Source organism: Tachypleus tridentatus, chromosome 4 (genome assembly GCF_004210375.1).
Source record: "Tachypleus tridentatus isolate NWPU-2018 chromosome 4, ASM421037v1, whole genome shotgun sequence".
Taxonomy (NCBI): domain Eukaryota; kingdom Metazoa; phylum Arthropoda; class Merostomata; order Xiphosura; family Limulidae; genus Tachypleus; species Tachypleus tridentatus.
The window spans coordinates 82,887,707-82,908,496 of record NC_134828.1 but is presented as its reverse complement, the minus strand read 5'-3'; the positions used below and the strand labels follow the sequence as shown (position 1 = coordinate 82,908,496).

Below are 20,790 nucleotides of genomic sequence, written 5' to 3'. Positions count from 1 at the left end.
GGAGGCAGGATTTCAAGAGGACCTTAAGATTTTACATGGAAGTGATACATCAGCTAACAGTGACTTTCAGGGAGTTAGAAAAATAACGATAGAACTAAACTAAATGTATTGGATTTAATTGTAATAAACCTATTCTTCTGAGTAACAGTTTTTCGCCATTAATTTGTGCAAATGAGGAACTACTGGAGGGAAGAAAATAAAAAAAGTTCAGAAAATAATGAGGATCATAAACTTAACAAGATTATAGTTATAGAGGATTCCTTGATAGGTCATATGGATAGAACAGCTTGTGGAATAATTAGAGAAAAATTAATTTTATTATACTACCCAGTAGCAAGATGCAGAACTTAACTGACACAACAAGATATACAATAAAGAGGGATAGCAATGATACAGTTTATGTTGTGCATGTAGGGGCTAATAATGCATGGAAAGATGTATCAGAGGAGCTAATTAATAAGTACAAAGAGTTAACAAAGACATTTAAAGAAAAGGTGATTAATTGTGTCGGGGATACTGCTGAGAATTAACCGTTTGGATGAAATTGTGAGTAAATAACTAGAGTTAAATACTAGGCTTAGGTTAATATGTAAGGATGATCAGATAGACTGGTTGGTGAAATCAGGTCAATAGAAGAAGGGAGCTTTTGGAATGGATGGTTTACATTTAAATATGATAGAGACTGGCTTATTACAAGGTCTTTTAATTCAGCTGTAAGGGAAAATTTGATCTAGGATCAGACGCTGGTGAGGCCCAAAGTAAAATGAATGCAAAAAATAGATGTAGAGAAAAGTTTAACACAAGAAATAAAATAGTTCCTTTAGGGCACTGGTATGAATAGAGGAATAACTGAAACATGGTTAAAAGAAGATAATTTTAATGACAGGAATATAGTACTAAAGAGAAATGAGTTAGATCCTGCTGAAGTTAAGGATATCAAAAATAATAGAAAGGAGATTGAATCCATTTCGGTGTCTGTTCGTCATATAAATGGAAAAGGTTTTTACTGTTAACTTGTTACAGACCACCAAATGATACACATGAAATTAATGAGAAACTTTACAGAGAGACAAAACTTTCAGTTGCTAATGAGATCATAATTATGGGTGCATTTTCTCAGGAATATACATTGGAAAATGCTAGAGGCAAGCCAAAAGGGAGAAAGGTTTCATGAAGGTTTTCTTCAACAGTTGATCAAGGAACCTACTAAAAATAGCACTATTCTAAATTTATCGTTAACTTCTAATATATAAATCGTAGAGAAGGTAAAATTGGGGAGCATCTGGTTGCAAGTAATTATTTCTCTATTAAGTTTAATTTTTTGCTGCATATAGGAATCAGGAATAACGATATTTTGGTTACAAATTTCAAAAATGAAATTTTGAAGGGATACAACAAAAGTACTTGTTGTGAACTGGGCAGACGGGTCATTTGGAAACTCTGATCAAGTGTGGAAAGAAAGCATTTAAGGATTAAATTTTAAATATTCAAGATAAATCTATATCTGCGAATAAAAATCCAGGTTGGTACATAAAGGGTATAAGAGATAAGGTTAAAGGAAAGCATCACAAATTTAAGAAATTTTAATTTACTGGTATAAGAGAAGAATTAGAAAATGAAGAAAGTTGGTCAAACAGGAATTAATGAGTTCAAAAGAAATGTATGAAAAAAAGGTTGTTAAAAATGTAAAAATCAACAGTAAGGATTTCTTTAAGTGCAATAAGGGTAAACATAATGCGAGGACAATAGAGATAAACAAAGGCTTGTATTTGATTGTTTTGAAATGGCTGGATTTGTAAAGTATACTTTTTATTCAATTGTTACTAGTGAAGATTTACGTCAGTATTCTTCATCTTGGACAGTTGATGAATGGAAGCACCATTGGATAATATGATTGCCTTAATTCTGAGCTCGTTAAATAAAAAAATTGGAAAATTTAAAGAATGATGAGGTTCCTAGATCAGATAATATTTCCCCAAGGTTTTCGAAAAAGGTTAAGGATTGAATATGTGAACTACTTGCTACTAATTTGTGTATGTTCTTGAATATTAAGCAGGTGTCAAAGAATTGAAAGTTAGCTAACGTTACTCCTCTTTTCAATGGAAGTGATTAAAAACTGTCCCAGTAATTATAAGCATTGTAGTCTTACATCAGTTGTAGAAAACATTCTTGAAAGTTTGGTAAAAGACATTTTTTGCAAAGCCATTTAACAAAGTTTACAATTTTATTGAACAGTTAATATGGTTTCACTAATGGAATATCTTGCCTCAAAAATATTGTGATATTCTTTGAAAGGACTGCTGCTTAAGTATATGAGGATAAGGGTGTAGATTTAATGTATTTGGATTTTTAGAAAGCATCTGAGAAGGTGCCACCTAAAAGCCTTTCATCTATGAGTATATCTATAGGTGCGGGGAATACGTAAGCAATTGAATAGAAGATTAGTAAAGTGGAAGAAAATGGAGGGTTGTTATAAATGGAGTTTAGTCTAACTTGATTAATTTACAAGTGGAGGTCCTCAGGGCTTAGACTTAGGACCTTTACTCTTTTTTATTTACATCAATAACAGGCCCCCGCTGGTACAAAAGTAAGTATATGGATTTACAACGCTAAAAACAGAGGTTCGATTCCCCTTGGTGGACTCAACAGATAGCTCAATGTGGCTTTGATATAAGAAAAACACTCAAACATCAATGACATAGATGAAAAAATAATCAATAAATTACTTGAATATGCAGATAATATCGAGTTCTTGATTTTTGTTAGGTGTGAAAAGGATGCTGCTGCTTTACTAAAGAACTTAGATCATTTAATGAGGTGGATAAATAAATGGAAAATAGATTTTAATTATAACAAATGCATGTGGGCAATCATCATTTGAATGTGAATAACCTTAACAGTGTCATGAAATAAAGTGATCTTGGTGTCATAGTTGATCAGTATCAAGCAGGGTGCCGTTGAATATTACATTCAGTCTAAGGCAAATAAATGACAGATGGGTTTTAATTATAATAACTGCATGATACGCCATGGTTTAGTCCTCAAATTATTCTATAGCATGAATAAACTAAACACCTAACTCAAATAACAATATACCATAGAAAACACAGTTAAAAAAGATACGTAAAAATGATATATTTAAAATGCATACATACACAAAGTACCATATTGTAGTCTTAGGTAACATAAACAGATTAAAAAACTCACCTCATACTTAGCATACATCAGTGTTACTTCGTCACCGTCTTCTGAAAGTACAAAAAAAATACATTAAAAATATTTTCCTGACTCTCTAGTTAAAAATGTATAACTTTTTTATACAAATTAGAAAGCAAGAGTATTAACATTTACTTTGGTTAAACAGTGGATTATCAATTGAATAACTACTATGAGACATATAATTTTAAAGGACTGCATTCATTGTTTACAGGCTGACAAAGTTAAAACTCAACGTTCAATTACCCACAGCAAATAGAGCGCAGATAACCCATTTTGTAGTTTTGCATTAAAACTAAAAAGCATTATAATCATACATAAGTAGAATACAGTGGTGTGTGGTTGCTAAATAATCGAGCAATATTTATTGAAATATTTGCAACAAATTTGCATCTGAAGCTAAAAATGCTTTTTCATTTTCTGTGTCTGAATCTTTCAGACTAAGATACGTTTTTATTTTAAATTTTCATCTTCAAAATAAAGGTTAATACATAGTTTTTGTAGCAAATTAAGTGGAACATATCTTTAGAATAAAAAAACTATACTTTTGGTAGTGGTTTTACTCCAACATATAATCTTAAGAATATACGATAATACATATTTTAAGTAGTATTTTTACTAGTAAAGACCATTTGTATTAAAAATAATAATACGTATCCTCAGTAGTGTTTTTACTGGAACATATCGAAATAAATGGTGAAACATCGAATTTATAACGGCGTTATTTGAGCTAAGTACTTTTTTCACATTGTTTAAAAACTACTTAAAGTTTCATAAATAAAATCGATAACAACTTTAAATAAAATTCATAGTGAGATAGAAAATATTCAAGTGTACAATAAATTCATAAAAGAAATATACAATTATTGAACTGTCCAACAGATTTTGTAACATTTCCGATTTGGCCGAATATAAACTATAAGCAGTTAGAAATGAGCTGTCAATGAATTTTTATTTGTGTGTTTCAAGCATTTAATGTTTCCGATTTATTTTTTCCTTTAATAAATGAACGCAATATTTCCATAAACGCTGTACATTTTTATTGTGCTTAATGTAATGTTAACATCTCATTTCTTTAAGTGCAAAAGTTATATCCTTGGTAAATTTACTTTTGGAACTCTTATGCTTCCACTGCGTGTTTTTTTTTTTTTTTTTACTAAATATTTTCTAGATAACTAATTACGTAGTGATCTTTTGTTTTTCGTTCATAACTTTACAATTAACAAATAAAAGTTTATTATGGCTAATAATTAAATTAATTTACTATGCTTCAGAATGTAGACTGAAACTCCTATTGAAATTTTTATCATTCTCATCAAAATACGTTTATCTTCATAACAGTTTTGATTACACAACGTTTAAAATACCCAAATATCAATAGAAATCTTATCATAAAGACAACAGATGGCAGCACCATTACAAGTTAAAGGTAATTCTTAGAACGTGCCTTTTGTCTGAAAACACTACCAAACAGACAAAAAATAGACAAGATATCTGTTCTTCTTTGCTACGAGTTTGGGAATATTTTAATGGTTTGATACTTCTAGGCATTACTATAACCTTGTTGCTCTTTCTAATCCATCTAAATTTTCGTTCGTGATGATGAAAAATCCACTAAAAGTAAAAACAAGCCCAGCATGGTAAGGTGGGTTAAGGCGTTCGACTCGTAATCTGAGGGTCGCGGGTTCGAATAACCGTCGCACCAAACACGCTTGCCTTTTCAGCCGTGGGGCATTATAATGTGACGGTTAATCCCATTATTCGTTGGTAAAAGAGTAGCCTTAGAGTTGGCAGTGGGTGGTGATGACTAGCTGTCTTCCCTCTAGTCTTACACTGCAAAATAAGGGACGGCTAGCGCAAATAGCCCTTGAGTAGCTTTGCGCGAAATCTAAACAAACAAACAAATAAAATAAAAATGTATCTCGGGATGACCTGTACGGGTATTAACACTTTTGCTAATAAAGCAGAGAACAACGTTTCCACCCTGTTAAGTCATCTTCATATTAACCTGAAGATGACCTGAGATACATTTTAAACCTCTCATTCTTTCCTTGTAACCCTGTTTCCTCTTGTTATAGACGCTTTATTACTCCTTTCTCCGCTGTTGCTATACTCCTTCTATATCTTTCTTTCATTTAAACTCTTTTGATTGTCTTTCCTTTTGTTTGTTACAGTTCTTATTAGTCAACTCAGTTGTTATTACAGTTATTATTTTGCCTGCTTCTCTCTTATTATGCAGTTTCTTCTGCATCTCCAATTATTTCCTTATTACAATTATTCTGTAATCTCTGTTCCTTCATATGACTACAGTATCTGATTCTATATTCTCTTTCCTTATTTTCTGAACTTATTTTATATCTCCCGTTCTTCCTTATTGCAGTTCATCTATAAAATGCGTTTCATTCATGTCATTATGTAATGACACTTTCTCTACCTGTTAGAAACTCTTTATTGCGCCATTCCGTTCTTGTTACAGCTCTTATCTTGCCCAGTTCTACCTTCATTAAATTGTTTCTTTTACTTCTATTCTTTTCTTATGACAGTCCTTTAACGTCATTTCTTTCATGTCATTACAATCCTTTGTCGTATTTGTAAAATGGATGTCCAAGATCGTATGCTGCTCTTGAAATTACTTCTTCTGCTTTTAATACGTACTAATGCACTAACTTCCAACTTCTGTTGAAACAAGATTCTGATAATCATGATAAGGTCAATCTTACAACACACATCTTAACAAACAAACCCTCTAGGGCCAAAGTTAAGTAAACAAGAGGAATGAAAATCCAATAGATCCGCGTCGGAAACTTGAAAGTTATGTGGTCCAAAAAGAGAGATTGTTATGGTTCCATTTTTCTCAGTGATCTTCCTTATGAAAATAGTCATTGTTCTCAAAAATTATCAGAAAACTCTAAAACGTCTTGCTTCTAGGTTTTGTCAACTTTACATCTTCATTCATTATCTTTTTAACGGTTCCAAGAAATATAACCAACTTCACCGCAACCACATTTTGAATAGAATTATTTTTCATAACCAAAATCTTCATTTTGGTATTCGATCTTTTTGTTCTACTAAACATTTTAATGTGCATTTGTCCGTTTTCATTCAAATAATTGAAAGTTCCTTTTTACGACATTTTGTGTCATTTGGGCTACATCGTTTAATAGTCCCACAGTTGCCCATCTTCCGAAAAGCTGTGGTACATTCATTCAGCCATAAGGGAAAGTATTAAATATCCAAATGCTTGAGGATTACCGTGAATCAAATATTTAATTGCTGTACATGTTAACCCTGGCACTATGAACCCCTTCCGCAGTGGCACGTCATTACATTAGTTTGTTTCTAATTTGGTTTGAATTTCGTGCAAAGCTACTCGAGAGCTACCTGCGCTAGCTGCTCCTAATTTAGCAGTGATGGACTACAGAAAAGGCAGCTAGTCGCCACCACCCACTGCCAACTCCAAGACTACTCTTTTACCAACCAATAGTGAGACTGTTTGTTTTGTTTGTTTGTGAATTTCGCACAAAGCTACAAGAGGGCTAGCTACGCAAGCCATCCCTAATTTAGCAGTGTAAGGCTATAGGGAAGGCAGCTAGCCAGCACCACCCACCACCAACTCTTAGGAGTGGTCTTTCACCAATGAATAGTGGGATTGACAGTCACATTAAAACGCCCCCACGGCTGAAACGGCGAGCATGTTTGGTGAGATAGGGATTCGAACCCACGATCCTCAGATAACGAGTTGAATGCCTTAACCGCCTGGCTATGCCGGGCCTATAGGGACTGACCGCAGATTGGAACGCCCCCATGACGAAAGGATGAGCATGTTTGGTGTGACGGAGATTCGAATTCGTGACCTATAGATTTAGAGTAGAGCACCTTGACCATCAGGCCACATTAGAAAATTAGGCAAGACGGTTCCCTTTGATAAAACAGCCACTTTTTCATATCATCAGTTAAAACGTCCTGTGTAATTATGTTCATGAACCCCTAAGTGAGGTAAATGTGAATAATTAAAGCGCGACTGCCCCCTCTCCCAGTGGCACAGCGGTATATCTGCGGACCTATACTCCCAGAAACCGGGTTTCGATAATCGTTTAGGGCAGAACACTTATAACCTTTTATGTAGCTTTATGCTTAGTAACAAACAGTTTTTATTTCGAGCAGCTTCGATATCAGGTAAACGCTAATTTTTTTTATGTTGGCAAAGTAGATATTTCAGGAATTTCTATTTTGTTGATTTCAAACTACGGGTAACTAATGCAGCTGAATATGCCGTAAAAAAAGACAGTTCAAGTTAAATGTTTTGTTTTTTTAAGTAGATTGCTTCATTATGAGAAGTTTAGGGTAAATTACCTTCCCCTCTACCATTTAGTCTCACCCACACTATTTCCACCATGGGCTCTGGCCGCATTGTACACCATTGCCCCCAAACTAGTATCCATGTTCTTTTTGCGCAGCAGTTATCCGAGATAATAAACCATTTACTCAAGGCCTTCCTGATTCCTGGTGAGAGAATTTAAATGATGACTTAAATGCAGCACTTATTTGAAATTGCAGTTATTATGAAATAGATGGGTTCTACTTTATCCCATTATGAGTGTCCGTTTTATCCAACTTTATACGTAAATCGACCCCAGTCATAGAAAGTGTATTTTGTGATATACATATATGTGTGTGTGTATATAAGCTAAACTAACACAGAGCTCCATTTAAAACCACTTTGCTTTTTCGTGGCATCCATCATAAATTGTTAAAACACATTCAAAGTTAAAGTGGTTGTCTTTGACCCACATTCCTCTATATAAATCATTTTCATAAAATGTGGTTAATCTTCTATAATACAATTTTGCTATAGCCCTGTTCCTTTATTGGCACAGTCCTTTTACAGCCTATTTTGTTTATTATTATAGTTATTTTAAAGCCCTTTCTGTCTTTTATGAGATCCCTATGAAAATCCCTCTTCTATTAATTGTTTAGCTTTTTATAATCCCTTTCGTCTTTCTTGTAATGCCAGTTAAACAATTATTAATTGTTATGTTTCTTTTAAATAATCTGACACATTCCTTGTACACTCGATTCGTAATCCGAGGGTCACGGGTTCGAATCCCTGTCACACCAAACATGCTCGCCTTTCCAGCCATGGGGGCGGTATAATGTTATGGTCAATCCCACTATTCGTTGGTAAAAGAGTAGCTCAAAAGCTGGCGGTGGGTGGCGATGATTAGTTGCCTTCCCTCTAGTCTTATACTGCTAAACTAGAAACGGCTAGTCCTTGTGTAGCCTTGCGAGAAATTCAAAACAAACCAAGCGCTCCTTGTACATTCAGTAATGTATACATATACACATAAACTTTATATACTCAAGAAATTCATAAAATCATAACGGATTACACGTTTCTTCGTGACTTAAGCCAACTTTTGAAGTTCGAAAATCAATTTAGTGCATTAAAAATACGTAACCCTATATATGTCTGCTCATGGAAAACTAAAAACTACACTTGTTTTACTCTAAACTTGTATAGTGCTTTGCTTGATTTTCCAAACCATAAAAGAAACATTCTGTCATTGCTCAGTTTCTTGACAGAGATAAACCACAGTTAATAATCAAAGTCACATAATATAGAAAATATTCACGGTGAATTGATAACTTTATTCCTAATTACAGTAGCTCAAGAGGGTCTACCTTATGAAAAGCCAGACACAACCTCAGTAATAATTTCTTCAAATCATAACTACCCGAAACAACAGAAAATGTTTCAAATTAGTATCATTAATGTACTTATCAAATTTTTTCAAATAAATATTTTCGCTTTTTAGCGTCTTCCAGTAGGGCAGCGGTAAGTCTACAAATTACAACACTAACATCCGAAGTTCGATTCTCCAGGACACAGCAGATAGCCCAGTATAGCTTTGCTTTAAAAGAAACAAATTCGTTTTCTTGATCTCCTACGATTATTCTAACTCATATTCACAGACAGTAGTAAACATATATAATGTTATTTCTTGACAGCATAGACGCCTTCCAATGATACGGAATATCAACGCCAAAAACCGGGTTTTGATACTGGGAGTAAGCATAACAAAAAAACATTCTCTTATGTAGCTTTGCGCTTACCAACACACAAAGTAGACCATATACTCTGACTAAGTATTAATTATTTTATGTTTAATAGTAACTGTGTTTTGAGACAATGCAGAATACAGATAAGAAAGGTTGAAGTTTAAACAAGTAAGACGGTTTAACAATTAGAGTATCAGTGAACTTCATGTCCTCCAGTGGCACAGCAGCATGTCTGCGGACTCACACCGATAAAAACTAGCTTTCGATACTCGTGTAGTTTTAGGCTTAATTCTAAAAAATAAACTGAATTTCATTGTTACAATTATCTTTTTACTAGATATTTGTACACAAAAGATTTGACATTCAGGGCAGTCCTAAAAAATAAATGAATTTCTTGAATAAATGAGTTTTATCAAATTTTTATGCAATGTACTTAAGTACTTCAGTAATATTGACGAAATCTTACTATGTAAGATCAAATTACATATACATTTATTACCTTTTAAAACAATTTATAGCTTCTTAGTGGTCCTAAAAATGAGCACAGTGTAAATGCCCAATTGTGCAGCTTGTGTTTAAACAAACACCATTTTAAATTTCGATTGATGAAAATTAAATATTTAATTTATTTTAGGCAACAGTTTAAAATAATATGTAAGATAACTAAACGTCATATTTAAAAGCTGGACTTTCTTTGCTCACTTTTCTTCGAAACGTTTGTAACTTTAATAAATTCTCCATTCTATTTAGACTGAATAAAACAGAATACAGCAATAATATATGATTGCATTAAATGTTCTCAATGTAAGTGCTTCAATAATTACCTTATACTTTAGTTTTGTTTCGTTTTTATTTTAAGGAGCAAAGATATGTAAGTAATGGATTTTCGTCTCTGACAAAACTGCGCCATGTGTAAAGCAAATGAAGATTACGTGAGGTGGACACGTATTGATTGTTATTTTCAACAGGAATTTTCTGTTTCAATTTCATGGTGCAAATAGGTGAAAATGTCACAATACTACATGATGTTAAAGAACCTGTGGCTGAATTAATTTACATTTAAACTTCGGTACGCTTTTGCATTGTGATAAAATAATTTGTTTCCGATAAAACCAGTGAATTATTAAATTGTTTTATTTTATAAAGAGAATTTTGTCTTTGTTTTATTGCATAAGCGTATCTTAATGTAAAAATAAAATAAAAGCTCTTCTGACGTAGTAGAAAAGTATCGATTTACTGCAATGCTCAAACCATTAGGTTAAACGTAGAAAGCTACCCCATCTTGTGGCAAATTTGGAAATCTAAATTTTTCGGATTTATGAAAAGTAATATAAAGAATAAAACCTTTTTCAATTTTTTTAATTAATTGATACAAGCATTTAGTTTGAATAAGTTTACAATAAACATTCTTATGTAAAAAAATATCTCCTTTATATAAAATTACGCTACGACTAGAAAACATATACAAAGTGAATAAATATAATAAGAAACAATTCTAATCATAGGTATAACTATCGCACTAAGCACGTTCCGGTAAAACTAGAAATCAAAATGTATAAGGACTGAAACTACATTACTAAGCTGTTAAAACGTAGATTTAATCTTATTAACAATTAATGTCATTCTCTTTTTTTACTGCACTACTGGGTTGATTACAAAAAGAAGATCGTGTTTATTTAAATCCATCGTCCTGATGCTCTGCTGATTCTTCAAGTTGTCATGATGCTTCTTTCCAAATAGAGGTGTTTTCCTTTTTTGGTAATAGGTAGATACGTAAGATATTTTCAGACTGGTGACCTAGTTTACCATTCCGTCTTCAATATTCTGATGATTAACTAACCATCTCCTTCTGAAAGTTCTATGATAACATTCTCGGTTTGAAAGTATGCTGATAATTAAGTAACTTCCTAATTACCATATTATTCTGATTATTACCTACCACATATTCTGTATATACTCTAACAATTAACTATTTAATTCTCTAAGTATTCTGATAATTAGCTACATCTCAATGCAATATTATCAGTCTTGAAGTTAGAACTGTCCATATCATGTTGTGATGAAAATAGGCCACGGTTTTAACAATGCTGAAAAGCAACACAATATAGTAACATCTTTCATTTTCCTTTCCATGGGGCTCACGCAGTTGCCGAAATAAACATTTTCCTCAAATTTCTTCTGCGGCTGCGATAATACATCTCTTTTTAACAGAAGTCGCTGACATCTGCTTCTAGAATCATATAGACGTCAGGTGTTCGGATGGTCTAGCCCTGCTGTTTCTTGAGAGAAGCATATATATATATACGTGTCTGTTCTTATTCCTTGTTAAACACTTATAATCTAATATTTTCGATATCAAAATGTAACAACTTTAAAAAACGTATTTAGAACGGCTATGAATCGTTAAATCTGCTCACCGCACATACAGTTCTTATGGTTGCCAATTTGGTACGGCACAAAGGAAAACTACAGCGAAACGTCAGCACACTTTCGCATAGACTGTTATTGTAAGAAAACAATTTGTTTCCAATGAAACTAGTAAACTCCAGGAAATTCACTATGAAATGAAACAGATTACGTTTCTTTCTTAAATTTTCAAGCAAACTGCATTTTGTTTCATACTTCATCGCAAATTTTTAATGAATTATAGTCATCAAGGTATATTAAAACAGTATACCATATTAATCCTACTAGAGCACGCTTGTGGACTTTCTTCACATGCTAGAACAAAACATAGTTCAAACAGTATAACTAAAACAGTCTAAATGTGTATTGTAAATTTTTGTTTTCGTGCCCATTCATTCATTTTTCATTTCTAAAAAAAAAACAACTCAAATTCAGTCAAAGAAAACACCATATTTACTACCAATCTTTCGTAAAGGGAAGTACCTTTACCATGTTGTCATTTACCATGGAATAAAAACACACAAGTAAATCATTCTGTTTATGTGTGTATGTAGGAAAGGGAGTAACGGCCAAATAGGTAGAGACTGGTTAATTCACACTTTGTTCTCTTACAACTTATATCTTCTAGACACCTTTTTCCTGTTTGACAATAAATATATACTTAAGTTTTTTACTTTATTTGCTCATCTTGGATTTATTGAAGAATAATTTATTCGATTCCTATCGCATCTTTCACAGTTTCTTAATATATACCTCTTGTATATGACAAGTTCTTCATTTAGAAACTTGACCTGCTTTCCCTGGTAGTAAGTATTTACTTTTTTATCTTTCATGGTAATAAAGTTCTACTGTCTCACACTTTGAAATTTGCTGTCATCTGAGATTGTAATTTAATTGTTGGTTACACTCTCAGCTTATCTTACAATAGAAGATAAGATCAGGATTTGGGAAAATTTGTCGAACTATTACTTCTTTGAATGAGATAATAGCTTTCGTCTGTATGGTAATTCATTCTCAAGTGTAGCCACTGATATTTGTTTGAAAGTTACGTACAAAGCTACGCAATGGGCTATCTGTGCTCTAACCATAATGAGTATCGAAACCTGGTTTCTGACTTTGTAAGTCTACAGACATACCGCTTTGCCACTAAGGGTGCAGCAATTGATGTAAAACTCTTTAGGAATTCTTTATCCCATAAAATGAAAGTAGTTTGAATCATATTTAATATACAGTCATAGCTATCTGTACTAAATGTATACTCCTTTTTTATGTTTACTATACATTTATTATGTTGCACGTACAAAACGATTAATAGCAAGATTCTCTTGACTTTTATTTGACTAGAATTTTGCATTCCTTTCTCAACTAACTCCCTGCTATATGCGTGATATCAGTTTTTATATCTTCTGTTTATTTGTTTGAAATTAAGCACAAAGCTACACAATGGGCTAGTTGTGCTGTGTCCACCACGGATATCGCAACCCAGTTTTTAGCGGTGTGAGTCTGCAGACATACCACTATGTCACTGGGGGGCTTTTATATCTTTAAATGTGATACCTGACAGATAATAGTGATCGCAAACTATTTCGTTGAAAATATAGTTTTGAAAACCCTCTTTAAACAGTGAATTGAATTATTTAGTTTAAACAGTTTTATTCATATCGTTTTCTTTTTATTTTAACTAATACATATTTCCTATCTGCTATTTATTAACAGAATCACTATTCCTCCTTTGTTATTTAATTATATGCTTTAGTGGTATTTCTGAAACGAACTTCTCAAATACCTGCTTAGATAGCTTCTCAGATAGCTGCTTAGCGATATGTTTGTAGTCCCAAGACGTTAAAATCAGGTTTGAATACTTCTTGTGGGCAGAACACAGGTAGCCCATTGTGTTGCTTTTTGATTAACAACAAAACCAAACCAGATCAATTTTAGTATCTTAAGTCATCGTGATTTCTCTGGCTTCAGTTTTTATGTGGCTACTATTACCCTCGCCGAGGGATGGGTGAGTGATGGTATTGCAATCGGGTCTATATTTGTTTGTTTATGTTTCTGTGCGCGCTTCTCAGAAACCAATAGATCGATGTACACAAGTCTTTCATGCAAAATGGGAAATCAGTAAGTGATCCTCCCCAAATTTGGTCTGTATCTAAATCTAGATAATGTAATCACACTAAGAAAGTGTTCTGAGGAACTAACCAGTGATCATTAGTTAGGTTTCACATATTTATATTTCGAATTACCAACATGACGATTACGTGTCAATGAATCCATTGTCTCTTTTGGGCAAGACAACTAATATCTTCAGAAAGCTATGCAAATATTTCTCTTTCTGTTTCAACCTGTTAGAATACTTGGCTTGTGGTAACTCTTTCAAAATAGATAAGCATTACAAATAATTACTGGTATCTCATTTTGGTTTTCAAACAATAAGTTTCTGAATGTTTTTAATGGCGGGCCTGTTGCATGGATAATTTGTATGAATTGCTTGTTGTTCGTCAGTTTACTCTCGTAGTCACTGACAAAATAATATCAGACTGAATCTCTTATGTTTCTTTTGACATTTTGGTATCAAAATATTTTGTTTGACCGAAAATTTGTATATAGTTTATAGGTCATTTTATTCCATAAGTGGTCGTAGATGTTAAGATTGTTGTTGGATACAGCACTGCAATCACACAAGACAGAGTTGTCGAAACTGAGATAAGTTGTAAAAAAAGAAACCCTAAACGATAGGGTTGTTACAATAAAAAATATCAACTGCGTTTTCTGTGTTCTAACTAATAAAAAATAAATTGGTCAAATTTTCAACTTAGCGACTACCCCGAAAGTGGCAACTTTGTAGTTTTGCATTCCCTTGTTAGTTTTTTCATCTTCTGCAACATGAAACAATATTTTTGTAATATCTGTAAGCCAAATATATATAGTCTTAATAGAACTGTTAGATCATCTACAATGTTTTATTTTACATCAACGAAGTTTTTAGGGCCTTCTTTATACAGGTTTAAATTATTAGAACCTTCTATACAATCACGTCTCTACACTTTTTCTTAATCCTCTTTAATTTTTCTTCGCTCTTCTTAACCAGTTTTCTAAATTTCTTATTATTCTCGTCTGTTTCTACGCCATTTCTTATTTAAAATTGTAAATAATTCTAGGTTAGCTCTTCTACTTTTCTGTCACGCTAGTCGACATTTTATACAAATATTCTATATTTGTTGCAGTATTTTCATAACCATGGTCATTTTTAAGGTGCCAGTCACTATTTTCATTTCAAATTATATATATTAGAGTTTCGATTAAACTATTCTGAGATCGAAGGATTGTTCATAGTCTTAAAAGTTAAAATAATTGATTTATTGGAGGAATACGGAAGCATTACAGCGTAAAATCTTTCCACAAAATAACCAACTAACTATAAATTACACTTTTTCCCTAGAATTAATATTGATTATTATTTCATAATAATAAAGATTCCAACAAGTGGCATTGTTATTTCAAAAGCTGAATACCTTGCAGCCAGAGTCGTGTTTTATTCAACCCTAAGGTAAAATATCTGAGCTTTAGCTAGTTTTTAAATTTTTGCAGATTATCAAACAGTTCCTTTTCCAATCATCAGCTGTAAGCTCAGAAAGCTCAGAACTTATAATGCTATAGTCTGTGTTTTCATCCATACAATTGGTACAGCACAGATACTCCACTATACAGGTTTGCGTTAAAAAGAAAAGAAAAACGTGAAAACGTTTCTTTGCATATTTATCAGTGAACAACATCCAGACGCTACATAAACCAGCGATACCTATCAGCCAAGCCTGTAACACATAAGTAAAACAAATATTTGTTAGAAGTATTAAATATTAGTGGGCCACACTTGGTGAGTGATGTAATCAATGTGTTCTTCTTATATGTCTACATTTTATTAATCTTATAATCCTCATTTTGTTGTAAAAAAACGAAGTTCAGCATCCTGTTTAACGTCATGAAGTTATGCAATGTTATTATAATCCAGTTAAAATGTCAAGTTGAAAGATGTTCGAGTGTAAACAGTCTTTTCACTTTAATTATTCAGATAATCCTATAAAACACTGAAATCTTAAGAAAAAAATATGTCCGTTAGTATATTCTTACATATACCTACCTGTCTAGAAAGCTGGCAAAACATTAGTAACTAATAGGCCTAAAATTTGTAATAAAAATAACGTTAACTGCTGATGTGTTTTTGCACATTCTTCTTAATTTGTCAATCGTGGATTTAAAATAAGATGTTAAAATAACATTTCAAATCTATTTTTCATCTCCAACAAGTCAATACCCAATAGGTTCTTTGATTAATACCAGAACTCCTCAGTTGGCTGGACAATGAAAGATTAAATATTCTGTTATGTGTTATTTATATAAATGTACAGTGTGATTTATGGCTTAAACACTGAAAAATGGCGAAGCACTAGTAACCAATAGGCCAAAAATGTGTGGTAAATATAATGTTAACTACAGATGTGCAAAAAACAAGATGTGGAGAAAAAGTATCTGCAGTTAATATGATTTTTTACACAATATGACGATAAAGAAGGCACGTGTCATTGTTGATAACTCAACTTCATAGTTCATCGTAAGTAATATTTTAATAATAAACAATAAACGCCAGCAGTGGTTCGGCGGGAAGTTTGACGTTAAAATTCGAGGTTTGGTTGCTGTGGTAGGCATAACGCAGATAACAAATTGTGCAGCTTTGTGCTTAGAACAAGATATTCTAGTTTTTCACTTATATGTATTTGATAATAAGAAAATATATTATGTTATTATTACTAGTTATAATTTAATAACAATAAAAATATTATCGTTTTTGTCTGGTAATATTCGAATAAAAAAAAGATTGTTTTTATCAGCGACGCTCTTGATTTGTTTAGCCATTGACGACTGAAACACTGAAAAACATATAACAGTATCAAGTATGTTAGAAAGTAAAATAAGTTATTGAAACAGTATCACCAGTTTCTGAAAATGTTCATTATAATATATGCTGCACAGAATGAAAAAAAGGACTTTATAGCAATCCAGATATGCGCAACATAAAACGTACTGAACAACAGACCAGAAAGCTCTAGGAAAATTTATGGATTTCATATGTTGGTTTTGAAAGAATAGAGTTGAAGTATATAGACTATATAAGCATATGAGTAAAATATTTTTATTATGAAGAAAAGTATATGTATATTATCAAACAGCATCTCAGCATATGAAGTATAGTCTCTTGGTCATTTGATCTTTGATGTTAAGACAAAATTTGCTACTTTATGAAGTTGTTTCGTAATTCTAAAAAAATGATTTTTTGTTTTTAGGTAATAAAACGAAAGGTAAAATAGTGTAGACTTTTATCTAAGTGTTCAGCTAGTTACACATTCTTTGCTATGCTTAAGAAATGGGATAAACGTGAAAATGGAAATAAGTCTTAGTTACGTTTTAGCCGCGGCATAACGGCTCATAAAATGTGTTTATTTATTTGTTTTGTGTATGTGTGTATTTTTAAGTACAAACCTTGAAGTCATAGCTTCGTCATCTCTTGAAAGAATGGAGATCTAATTATAGTTTTGGTGTGTTTGTATGTTTGTTTTTGAATTTCGCACAAAGCTACTCGAGGGCTATCTGTGCTAGCCATCCCTAATTTAGTAGTGTAAGACTAGATGGAAGGCAGCTAGTCATCACCACTCACCGCCAACTCTTGAGGTACTCTTTTACCAACGAATAGTGAGATTGACTGTAACATTATAACGCCCCCACGGCTGAAAGGGCGAGCATGTTTGGCGCGACGGGGATACGAACCCGCGACCCTCAGATTACGAGTCGCACGCCTTAACACGCTTGGCCATGCTGGGCCTATAGTTTTGAACTCAGAAGGTTAAACCCTTTAGACTGATTTATTTGATCACACTCAAGGTCTCATAGATTAACTCACTCTAGCCCAGCCTAAAGGAAGTTCAGTTTGAGGGTAGGCGGTAGAGATCTTAATGAGTAACAAACTGAATAGGGTATACACGCATCCTATGCTGGCGCATAAAAATATAGCTAATAAAAAAGGGAGGAAAGATCTCATGAATTAATTTACTGCAATCCTACTTAAAATAACTTTAAGTGCGTGGCTACTGAGGATTCCTTCTTTTTTACGTACAATTACAATTTTAAAAAAATTAGGAAATTTTTCTTTAATAGATTTTCATGTAGCATCATTGTAATCTGATAACAAAATTCCAAAATTTATAAACTACATTGCATAAATGAATCATGAGATAAATTCTACATAAATCTCTGATTCTGTTTTAATGGATAACAATATTCAGTTGTAATGTAGAAGATAAATTCATGCTGTGAAAAAAGGATTAATTACAATAATCCTCAAACCATAAGTTAATCTTTATTATATGCATAGTTACCGAAATGAGAACAAAAAATTTTGATATGTTTAAAGAGTTTGCTTTTATCCTGGGCTAAGTAGAATTGTGGCAGATAAATAACAGAAAACTATGTACTTAAAGCCAAATTAAGAAGGAAGTTTGCCGTCAGCGTAGCTAACTAATTTTTTTTTTTTTTTCGACTTATAAATACATTGTTTCATCAGTTGTCTGCCCCAGTAGTTAACGAAATTTTTAGTCCTAATTCCAATACTCCCTTCTCAAGAGCAATAGTAAACAACAATACAGTATATCCTATAGTAATAGTAAACAACAATACAGTATATCCTATAGTAATAGTAAACAACAATACAGTATATCCTATAGTAATAGTAAACAACAATACAGTATATCCTATTTACGGAACACATAAGAAGCATTGTTGTCCTGAAACATCTTTCTCTCTCTATCATGTCGCTTACCAAAGAAAGCTCATTAGATCACCACCACTATTTAAACTCAGATGCTATTCCCATCCGTAACATTTAAAGACGTGTAATTCGGTTTCTGCGCTAGCTATTCCAAATTTAACAGTGTAAGACAAGAGGGCTACCCTTTTACCAACGAATAGTGGGATTGACCATAACATTGTAACGCCCTACGGCCGAAAGGGCAAGTACATTTGGTGCTCGAACCCGCGACCCTCAGATCACTGGTCAAGCGCCCTAACTACCTGGTCATGCCAGGTCATGTTTCGGTTTAAATCGTGTCAAGTCAGTAACACCGATTTTTCAATGGCACAAAAAAATCAATGTTTATAAATATACAAAATAATAAAGACAAAGTCAAATAATGCTTGATATAACCATTATAATATAACAATGTTAAATGCAATAAGAATAAAAATAGCAAGTTAAACTTAATAAACAATTTGTCCAAATATTTTTACTCCCATCTTATTTAACTATCTTATGTAACAAACACGTAAAACTGGCTACAAGAAGTAGTAAGTAGCGTTCAGTCCTTTGTAAAAGCCAAAAGGAAACACCATCAGCCAATAGAATAACGAAAGCTCAATGATAATATTAATACATAGTAATTAAAACTAGATGAGGCGTTCACATAACAAAAAAGTAATTATTTGTTTTTTAAATTTCACGCAAAGCTACACAAGGGCTATCTTCGCTAGCCATCCCCAATTTAGCAGTGTAAGACTAGAGGAAAGGCAGCTAGTCATCATCATCCACCACCAACTCTTCGGTTACTCTTTTACTTACGAATAGTGTGATTGACCGTCATTTTATAACTCCTTTAGATTACGAGTCGAACGCCTTAACCACCTGGCCATGCCGGGCCTGAAAGTAATTCTAAAAAAAATAATGTGATGTGATATGAAACTGTTCACATAACTGTTCTATTATTATGACTCCGAAAGGAGGCCGAAGACCGCCTGGAAAAATTACTTGTTTTAAACACTCGCAATACTATACAGCAGTGTACTGTCTGTCAGTAATCAAATGGACATTTAATTGACGTCATATAAAGGGCGTTTGATGTTTCAGTTAGAACTAACATGATATCAACAAAATGTACGCATGACATGAATGACAAGAAGATTTGTGCACTCTGTAAACTGCAACGCAACATGACACATGAACTTGAAACAGAAGAAATAAAGATATTTATACAGGTTTTATTTACTCTTGAAACAGAGTACTTTGGGGGACCCAGCAGAAGTACATCTACTTTACAGTTACAATTAGCTATAATTTAAACAAACGGTAGGTAAAATTAGTAGAGGTTAATAGGTTAAAGGTGCTATGTATTACCTCAAGCACTATCCCAGGGAATCAAAACAGACGCGAAAAAAGTTAAAGTTGTCATACTCTGTAGAACCTCAAAACACATAATATTTAGCAAGGTTAGTGCTGAATTTACAACATAGTTGAAAGTTCTTATTTGTTTGTTTGTGTGTTTTTAATTTTGCTCAAAGCTCCTCGATGATTATCTACAAAAGTTCCTTAATTTAGCAATGACATACTAGAGCTAGTCAGCACCACCAACTGCCAACTCTTAGTGTATTGTTTTACCAACGGAATGACGTCACATTATAATGCCAACACAGACGAGGTGTTCAGTGACAGGAATTCAAATTCGCTAGCGAGTGAGTGCACGAGCTCCGTTAGTAATATCTTGTAATACCAAATGCATTTTATTAAATCAAAGTTAAAGAAAGATAAACTAATTTCATTGTCATTAAACTCAATTATCAAACTCAAAGAACAGTTAAAGAATAATGTTTATGTTTAATTTGATTACGAAAATCAGTATACTTGTATTTACTTATATTCATGTTTGACGTAGACAACGCCTTTAGAAATATTCGAACCGTTAACAGTATAATGAGTTATTAATCGTCAGATTTTTCTTGTTTTGCCATATAAATGGTCTAATACCTACTGTTACCGAATATTCAGAATTTCATGTACATAAAAAGTGATGTCCATTTAAGACGCGACTGAAAAGAAATCGTTAAACATTTACCTTAATTGGCTCCGACAAAAAATTGAAAACTCCTAACGACGAAGAAACAAACTAGATTAATGAAGAATGACGTGTTTCAGCAGTGATACGACAAACAGTTAAAGAAAAATTAACCAAACTCCTGATGATTTTAAATCAACTTTTCTCAAATGTTTCTTTCAAGAGCTATTACTTA

General features: G+C 32.8%; 1 protein-coding gene across 1 annotated transcript in view; it reads right to left on the bottom strand.

Annotated features, from left to right (window-relative positions):
• Window positions 1-20,790, bottom strand: part of LOC143249573 (solute carrier family 4 member 11-like) — a 208,653-nt gene that overhangs the window by 144,816 nt on the left and 43,047 nt on the right. Inside the window, 1 exon segment of the mRNA XM_076499674.1 lies at window positions 3,208-3,248. Within this exon segment, the coding sequence (XP_076355789.1) occupies window positions 3,208-3,248 (41 nt within the window).